Source organism: Cynara cardunculus, assembly GCF_001531365.2.
Source record: "Cynara cardunculus var. scolymus isolate 2C chromosome LG 12, CcrdV1, whole genome shotgun sequence".
In the NCBI taxonomy this organism is placed as follows: domain Eukaryota; kingdom Viridiplantae; phylum Streptophyta; class Magnoliopsida; order Asterales; family Asteraceae; genus Cynara; species Cynara cardunculus.
The window spans coordinates 158120-168216 of record NC_037539.1 but is presented as its reverse complement, the minus strand read 5'-3'; the positions used below and the strand labels follow the sequence as shown (position 1 = coordinate 168216).

The 10097-nt window shown below is 34.7% G+C and overlaps 1 protein-coding gene and 1 pseudogene across 1 annotated transcript in view; one reads left to right on the top strand and one right to left on the bottom strand.

Moving 5' to 3' along the window:
* The window catches only part of LOC112522710, a 9992-nt pseudogene extending 7018 nt beyond the window's left edge, over positions 1-2974 (bottom strand).
* Positions 2975-8843: 5869 nt separating this feature from the next.
* The window catches only part of LOC112522709 (protein LAX PANICLE 2), a 7495-nt gene continuing 6241 nt past the window's right edge, over positions 8844-10097 (top strand). The window contains exons 1-3 of the mRNA XM_025132004.1: positions 8844-9718; positions 9894-9944; positions 10052-10073. Of these exons, the coding sequence (XP_024987772.1) occupies positions 8844-9718; positions 9894-9944; positions 10052-10073 (948 nt within the window). The remainder of the gene's footprint in view (positions 9719-9893; positions 9945-10051; positions 10074-10097) is intronic.

The following is a 10097-nucleotide window of genomic DNA, read 5'->3' as shown; positions in this document are numbered from 1 at the left end:
TTATTATTATTATTATTATTATTATTATTATTATTATTTCAATTAATTAAAACATAATAAATCTTCAATATTCCACTTATTTCAATTACCCTTATTTTAGAGTGTTACACCCGGTAAGTCAATGATAGTGTTAAATTTTGTCGGTAAGCGTTTATCGGATAAATGTATGGTAAACGGCCCCTAAAGCTAGCTTCAACTGCATGCATGATGACAATATATATAGAGGTTGGTTATTATACAACACTTGACATTTGTACAACCAATACAACCCAATCTCAACCGTCCATTTCATTTGATTAATATGTTATTTCATAGAAGTTTTGATTCTTTCTCAATATAAAGTATTGATCAAAATTAATGAACCATATTCATATTTCATAAATATTCAAATCATAATAAATGAACTCTCATCATTTCCATAAATATCTCAATTTATTGGGTTGAGTTAGTTGTACAAATGCGATAAGTTGCATTTGAAACAAACACTCTCTCTCTCTCTCTCTCTCTCTATATATATATATATATATATATATATATTAAAATGAAAGATGACAATAATTAATTAGTTACCCAATCAATTCAAGAAATTAAGCATTATTGATGAGGCCGGGGATTGTGCTTTTCTGATCAATGAAGGCGCAAGGTTAATTGGCAATATGTATGTAGTAATTAGGATTCACTGGATATTCAACCCGTTATACGAGCCAACTAATTTTAAGACGACCGACCATCTACTTTGCTGGTAGCCTGGAGACACCGCATTTGAACCTTTGTTATTCCTCATTGAATTTGAATATGAGACTTGCACCCACTTTTGATCTTTGGAGTCCAATCTCAAACCAATCAAACACTTTTAACTTTTGGATTTGTACATACATCTTCCATTTAATTCCAAATGAAAACACAAGCATATGTATATATATATATATATATATATATATACACACACATACATTGCTAACATTGGTTTTATCAAATGGATTAAACTCTACTCCTTCTAAACGAATTGAACCAGAATAGGAGTTACAAAATCAGCAAAAAAATTAGGAAACAGTAAATCAGTTCAATTATTAACTATTTTTTTTATTTAAAACTAATTAACTTAATTACACTAATACCCTCCGGATTAATTAAAAATTAAAAAAAGAAGGCAAAAAGAGAGTGAGATCGAGGGTTGGGATTGGTTTGTAAGGGATGCACCATTTTGGTAAATAAAATTACACACAAAAAGATATTTGTAGGGAAATAAAACAAAATTGGCCGGATTGGAGTTCAAGAGAAGACTAGAAACATGGACGGTAAAATGCAAAGTTGGAAGAAAAATATATATATGAGTTGTACATATAGCTAGAGTACTCGTGGAGGGCCTTTTTTAACAACACATTAAATTGTGATAACCTTAAAAATCAGTATATAATGTGTTATTTACATGACTTAATTTTTTTCTCATTTAAAACTAGTATTTAGAATATTGATTAACATATATTAATTTGTTTCACAATGTAAACATTTTAAGCGTGTTTGTGAAACAAAAGTTACATGTAAAAAAACTTCACATTGTAAACTAAATACATATGACGAGCAAACACACCGTAAAACAAATATATGTTTCTCAACGAATACATTTAATGCCAACCTTAGATGAGAAAATATCATGTGAAATAATATCTTAAGGTTATCACAATATATAGAGTTGTCATTCGATTAGACAAGACTCGTGTGACATATAAATATAAACACACACACACATAGACAATATTATAAAGCATTTAAATGCAAGGGCGGACCTACTAAAGAGCGAGTGGGGTCTTGTTCGCAGCTCACTCGATTATCACAAGAAAAAAATTAGGCGTCATAAAGGTGCACTCCCTTGATTTTGAGAAATATTTTAAAACCAATCTTATGACAAAAATCTAAGCCGGGTGTATTGGTTTGTTGAAACAAGGTGCAGTCTTGGGTTCAATTCTTACTTGTAGCAAGTACTGAAAATATGAGTTTTGTTTTTATCTTGTGCATTTTGTAATTTGTCTTTTAGTTATTAATTTAATTGTTGTGGAAATGTTAGAGCATAAGGAAGCGAAACTAGATGCATAAGTAATACTAGATTTCTAGATGCATAATGAAACGTTCTTTTTTGAAAGGCAATAATATCAAGAAAAATAAAAAGCTTACACGCCAACAAGGAAATCTATGAGGAGAAGATTTCTGAAAGAAAAAGAACAAGTCGAAACAACACCATGGAAAGGAGAAAAAACCATGAAAGGCTCGTGAGATTGCGGAGAAAGGAGAATATCAAGCCAAGTCGTCCGTGAAATTGACCAATTCTTGTATCTAGCAGAGATTCAATTGATGATTGAAATTGAATATCGCCAAGAATATTACCACGAGCATCGACCCCTTTGAAGATCCGTGCATTTTTGTATTTTCAGAGAGAATAAGTCGTGATCCAAATGACGTAACTTGCCAAACTTCTTTTAGCGGAGCCGAAATCTGTCTCCCGCCATCGTAAAGAAGCAAACTGGAAGTTGTTGCAGACATATCGAAATCAATATTCCACCATATAAAAACGTTTTTCTAGGTACTTGAAGAAACCTCACAACCACAAATACAATGGTCCGACGTCTCGATAGGATACTTACACAATGGGCAAAGCACCGAGTTGAGATCAATACCTCTATTGTTGAGCTCTTAAGAACAGGTAGCGTGTTCTGAAGCGCCCTCGAAATAAAGATATTCACTTTTCTTGGAGGCATTTTGTTCCAAACGGTATATATATCCAAATAGATAATTTTAGAAAGAAGCCATCTAACCGACGTTAAGAAAGTACCATCACCATGTAGGAACCAACGATCGGTGTCCCTGCCATAAGTTTTAGGAGGAATATTCTGCAATATAAAATTAAAATTGATAAACTCATTAGAAGCCCTTCCTCTACGCAAACGGGTCCAGTTCCAATTCCACACTCAATCCCCATTGTTCCAAGACCCACGATCAAAAACCTTAGCGTCCTTGTTGCCATCCCCCCAAAAAAGCCTAGGAATCTATCACAAAGTCTAAAATTACCTACCCATTTATCTAGCCAAAAACTAGACTCTTTCCCTTCCCCAATGTTTTTACTAAGAGAGGACACAAAGCTTACACCTAGCCGAACCAATTTTAGCGTGTCTACTCTGGACCACCTTCCCTCCTGTATAAACATCTAATAACTACACGCTTGATTATGGCAAATCAACATTAATTGGTCCAAGATCGATTGGCCCTGGGGGACTAGGGATCCATTTTCTGTAGATTGTCGAGAGGGGGTGGAGGAGTCACAAACGTCAGACTTTGGGGAGATTCTAGATACATTTGTGATCTCTGATCAAAGAGATAGATGAGTTTGGTCTCTCGATGGTTCATATGAGTTCTTGATGGCTTCCGCTCGTAATTACATAGAATCCAAAAATTTTGGTGATGGACCAATCTTCTACCAGATGGGATCTCCTTGTGCGTATCAAGATTAATGTTTTTGCTTGCCGGTTAAACAAAATTCCAACTCGAGACAATTTTGATAAAATAGGAACTGACGTGCATTCCCTCTTATGTCTGGTTTGTGATTTGGAAATTGAATTAGTGAGTCATTTGTTCATTTATCGTCAAATGGCGTGGGATATTTGAAAGCAAATTGGTTGTTGGTGGGAAATATTGGATATTCTAGAGTTTAGCTCCAATTTGGATCCGGTTAGGTGGTTATTATCTTTGCAGTTGAAGAAAGTGGAGTCGGTTTGTTTAGAGGCGGTGGTTCTAATGCTTTATGGGCTATTTGGTCTTTTCAGAATGAGACTCTTTTTAGGTTTCCTAAGCCTAAGAAAGCGGTGTTATGGGATAACATTCGTTCTTCTGGGTTACAAATAGGAGTAGTAAGTCTAACATTAATTGGGTTGGTTGGTTACAAAACCATCTTCTTACTATACTAATTCTTACATGTAATATTTTTTTTCCTAGTTTCTTGCGAGGTTTTTTTTTAGATAAAATCTCCGACGTTCAAAAAAGAACTCGAACCGAGAAAGAGTGTTCTTCTACAAAAAAAAACCTCCAACACCATTTGTTGAGAAGGCTCAAGTTTTGAGCCTTGGGACTGCCTCTCGAAATCTTTGAGAAGATTAACCCACGCCAATTTAGAACCGGTCCCATCCCCTTCCGCCAAAAGAAGTTATTCCTCACCCTCTCTAGATATCTCAAAACACTAGCTAAGGGTGAAACAAAGAGAAATATCATAGAGATAAGCTTCCCAACAATGATTTTACCACTATCATCCGACTGCCAAAGGATATCAATTTCTTTTTCCAATTACATTTTGAAACTTTTCATCATTCTCGGGGTCCAATTCGCTGCCTTTGCTCACGTTAACACCGAGGGAAAACGTAGAAAAAACATAGGACAATCAATATCAAATACTAAAAGTTGGAAAATTTTATGAAATCAACCATAAAACCAAATAAGTTCCCTGTAGCTAGCGATGAAATTCAGTTAAAACCACGTTAGCCGTAAAACGTAATCTTGTGTTTTACTCAAAGGTAAAAGTCGATTCAATTCGGAAAAAAAATATACTATTCCTGAAATCGGCATAATGGACTTTTCCTCAGATCAAACCCGTGACTTTACGGACTTTTAATTCGCCTTGAAGGTGATCCACTCAAAAAAATCTTGAGTCCACCATTTTTAACTTTAAGTGTATCTTTTAAAAACCGTAAATCTTTCAAGAATACACCACCTTTTTTGTTTTTGTTTTTGTTTTTGTTTTATAAAAGTGATAAATATATATGCTCTTAAAACTACATATATTTATAATATAAGATCGAGATAAACAAAATAAATAGAGGAAAACATTGAAATGACATGTTTAGTTAGAAATGAATATTAGAAAAATGCGGTTGGGTTGTGGGTTTGGAGTTGAGGGAAACACCATCATATCATTCCTTCTTTAAATCTATTAATTAATGAATGAATGACTGAATTATATACGGTTAGCATTGTATTCAAAGAACAACCTCCACGATGTGCTGCCATACCACCATTTAATTAATCATAATCATAATCATAATAATAATTAATTAACCGTAATTTAGTAATTATATATATCCAGGCCATGTTGATATAAAAATATACAAGACAGACTGGTAATATCATCATTTCCTGCCAACAATTTCAGCACCACCCTTCCTTCAATCTCCTCTCCTTTAATTATTACTATTTACCAGTTACCACCACCTTTAGTTGTAAGACGACGATGGATGATTCATTTTTCACTTTTTTTTCTTTTCTTTCGAATTCGCATGCATATATATATATATAATGCCAATTCAATTTTAATTTAATCAAACATTATATTATATAATTAATTAATGGATCCAAAGCCAACAGCATATTACATATTCATTACTTAATTAGTTTAGTGATGGCCAGTAATTAAAGCTATAGATTAGTAATTAAGTAACTAAAATTCAAATAATTAATTAAGCAAAATGTTATTTCCAAGAAAGATATATACACAAAAGCTTAATTTTGATTTGCTATCAATCACATATCATATATAACTTAATTAATTAAGTAAGTAGATGCAAGGAAAAATATATAATCTGTTGATACTTTTTTGCATGTAATAATTAATACATAAGATATAAATGAAAATGGTTGTATATATAGTTTCAAGTAAAAATTAACATACACACGAACGAATTGCATCAAATCATTAAACTGAATTAATCTCCATCAAAGATGGATTCATGAATATATAATATATATATATATATATATATGGGCATTCCCGGTGCAAGAGGCTACAGAACCCCACTTCCATTAGGGCTAAAAAGCACCTTTCCATAAAAAGACCTGCTCAGCTCGCTTTTTATAATTAATAATCAATTTTGAACCACTTAATTATATATCTATCAACCATTACCATATATACACACACACTCTGGCTGTGGCTGCCTCTCTAATTAATTCATCCAAACAACTTTTTTGTTCTTACAAATTAATACATCATTATATATATGTATCTTACTCAAACTAACATCCACAGATACCCTTTAATTACTGTTAACTTAAAACTTATAATATATGTTGAATAGGCACTCATGATTTTTAAAACTCTTATGTATACTACTCCTACATTGTATTTTGCAATTTCAAGCCTATATTTGATACATGCATGTATAGTAGGCCACTTTTATTAGCAATTCATATTCATCAATCTATTTGAACAAGAAGAGAGACTGGGATCATAAGAATTCAACCAATGTGCCCATCTCTGTTAATTTCAACCATGTCGCTATAAGTCTTGATTCAAGATCTAATAGCCACAAGTGTTGGAGGAACTCAACAAACAAGCACCCAACTCAATTTGAATCAACAACATGCAAATCCAAGAACTTGCCTTGGATTTAGAACGAAATAAACAAAAATTCATTTAGGTGTTAAGATTGTTGGTAAAGGAAATATCTTTGAGGTTGTGATCAGGAAAATCAAACAACCAAAATCCCCAAAGACCAAAAGTATCGAGAGGTCTCAGGTTCAAATCCAAGAATGAATAAAAATCTCTTTGTGGCCACGAAGATTCAAATGCGGTGACTCCGGGCTATCTGCAAAGCAGGTGGTCGCCCTGGGATTAGTTAGTTCGCATAACGGGTTGGATATCCAGGTTAATAAAAAAAATCGAACAACCAAAAGTATTTTGAAGAGAGGGTAGGAGAGAATGATTTGGTTGTGGTGGACTTTGCAACGCAAATGGAGACTTGGGACACCCAACCACCAGCGAGTTTCTTAGTCACTATGGATGGAACTCGAGCATCCAGAGCATGAAGGGGGGTTGACGATGTATGTGTAGATGACAACGAATGAGGGGTTTTAATTTAGGTTTTTGTTTTTGATCTAGCTCTTACATGGTTGACATGCTCAGGCTCTTCAAATGAAGACTCAAGCTAGTATTTTAGATCGATGTTGCATTAATACCAGTTATGTCCACGTGTCAATGTCTGATTGGACGGACCTTATCACGTGAGGGAGCGTTATGTTGGCACGAGGTAAATAGTGTACTTCTTTTAACAAGGGAGGGAATTTATGAAATCGATGCCTGGCGAGATGCTATATTACAAATTGTTCGAAAAACATGAAAGAGGATTACAACTCCAATTTTCCCACCTAATTTCCTTCCCTGACTTGACTCTTCTTTTTAACTCACAGAAAAGGAAAAACAATTGAACGCTATTTGCAGCTTCAAGGGTAGATTGTCTCTTGCTATCGAAAACTTTCTCATTCTGAATCCTCCAAAGCATCCAAGGGACCACAAGACAGATCACAAACAACAACAATTTTGACAGTTTCTCTCCGGCTGGGTTTAGGGGGGGTAAATAGTGTACTATTATTGATATGTGAGATATTACCATCGTACGTAGACCTAGTTGTTTGGGGAGAGTAAGAAGAACTTTCTTCAACAAGCTTGTTCCATCAATGCGTCAGGAGTATCTGTCAAACTCGATCCTTGGCATTGTTTTGAATCAGGGCATTGGTCTTCTTACGCTAGGGACATGCAAAACCGCTTCAAATTTTATGAACATTATATTTTGTCAGTTTGTATTGGAATTGGTGGCGACATTATTACAACCAATTTTGATTCCACCAAGTCCTCTAGACCACAATGTGACGCTGGTAGGTTTTAAGGACTTCATAAATAGTGTTGGATGCATATATATATGTCAACTATTAATGTCTATTTTAGTGTTAGTGTTGTTCATACAAGAATTAATGTACCTATTATATATAATATGTACTAACCGTGTGAGAATATAAAGAGTGTTACCATTTAAGCATTGATAGGATGAACAACATACTAGCTTGTTAGACACATAATGAAAGAAAGTTAACGGATGTCGGGACTAGAAACATACAAAATCCATCTTAAAATACAGATTAGTTACAGAGTGTTGGGTATAATTTTAAAAATGGAGTAAGGAAAACCAAAATAATGTAATATGATGATTGTTGTAATTTACTCTTTTTCTATTATATATGTCAACATATATAATATCCAACTCCAAAGTCAAAGAATGAAGGCTTATTTTTATATTTTTAGGAATACTTAATGTTTCTTTTATTTAGGATTAATTAGGAGTAATGAAGTAATTAAGAAATAAGGAAAGAAACATAAAAGAAAATGGTGTAAAATGATTGCAACGGGAAAAAGAGAAAAAGAAAATCAATTTACGTGGCTGGGACCAAATTAAAAAGGGTAGAATAGTTATATCCTCAATATTTAATTAATTAATTAATTAAATCAAGAAACAAAAAGAAAACCTGATTAATTAGTTAATTAATAAAGTTTCTCTCTCCATCTTCTTCTCTTCCCACCACCACCAACAACAACAACAATAGGAAATAGGAAATAGGAAATAGGAAAAAAGAAAAAGAAAAAGCTTGGATGAAAATAAAAACAGGCTCGCAAACTTCCAAACCAAGAAGAGAACAAATGGAAGCAACGTACTGAGATTTTGCTCAACTCTTATTCTTGTCCCCTCTTCTCTTTCTCTTTCTCTTTCTGTTTCTCTTTCTCTTTTCCCTTCTCTTGATATATATATATATATATGCGCGAACCATACTCATCCAAATCTTTCTTCTTGGTCAATGGGTATCTTCCAAATATGCTCCTATGTTTAATCTTCCTCCCCCAATATCATCGTCTCCTCTTGCTATCTAAACACTCACAGATTTCCACTTCTTCCTATGGATTTCTTTGCCATCCACAAGCTGCAGGTCATTAATGCTATTCTTATATTCTACGGGGTTGGCTTTTTGAGTTTTTCAATATGACCATGTTTCCTGCACATCAGCAAAACCTCAGAAAGAAAGAAACTTTCGCTGCTGCTGGTTATGCTGTGGCTTGCGGTGGTGGCCGCCGTTATTTGGAAGGTGAACATGACGACTGTTTTATCAGCTTAGGCGGAGGATCGTCCGATCTAATGGCTGAGGATGAATCGAGAACCGAGATTAGTAATAACAATGAATTAGAAGCACAAGGGTCAAGCTCCAAGGCGGATATTCATCAAGAGATGAACAAAGACGACGATGGAGGCTGGCTTCGATTGAGTTTAGGAAGTGGCCACATGCCCAGACCCGGCGACCAAATATCATTTGGTCCAAGATTAGTCGAGCTCGATCTGTTACCTGGTGGCAGCGGTAGTAGCAGCGGTGGTGGTGAGAGTTCCTCATCACAACAACTGATGATGCGGCCGTTCACATTAACAGTGCCTCCTCCTCCACCTCCACCTCCACCTCCACCTCCACCTCCGCAGCTGATGAATTTTCAAGTTCCAGATTATGGAGGTCCTTTCCTCACAACAGCAGCTCCACCTACAGCCTTGTTTTTGCAACCACAGTACCGGGCTGCTGGTGATTCAGTGCCGACGGCCATGACTTTTACTCACCAATACGATTATCTGCCACTTAGGCCTAATTACCCGCTAAGTATGACGACGACTTGTTCAACAACAGTACTGTCTTCATCAGGTTCATTAGAGCAAGCGCCATGGCCAGGTTCAGGTTCAGGTTCAGGCTCAGGCTCGTATCATCAGCTGAGTGGTAGCTTAGATGTAACTGCAGCGCGTATGGATATGAGAGTGGTGGATCCACCCCCAAGACCTCATTCGGGAGTCTGGTTTATGCTTCAAGCATCTCAAAACCAGTAAGTTAAATATTATTTCACCCATTCAAACCCTAGTTCATTAATTACCTATATATGTATATATACATATAGTTAGTTAGTTAGTATAATTTTCTTTATATTATAAATATTAATTAATTATGTGTTGAGTTGTAATTTGTGTTTGATTTACCAATTAGTCTTGGATGTAATGCAGAACAAAAGAACCGTATTTACCTCAAGTTCCAAAGAGCTATCTTAGAATCAGGTAAGTAGTTAATTAACATGCACTTGTCTATATATACTTGCCAAAAATGTTTGAAATTTTAAATTTTTTTGAATTAAAATTTTCCCTATATCAATTAATTAATATAGCATTCAAATTATATACATACATGTATATATATATATATATATATAT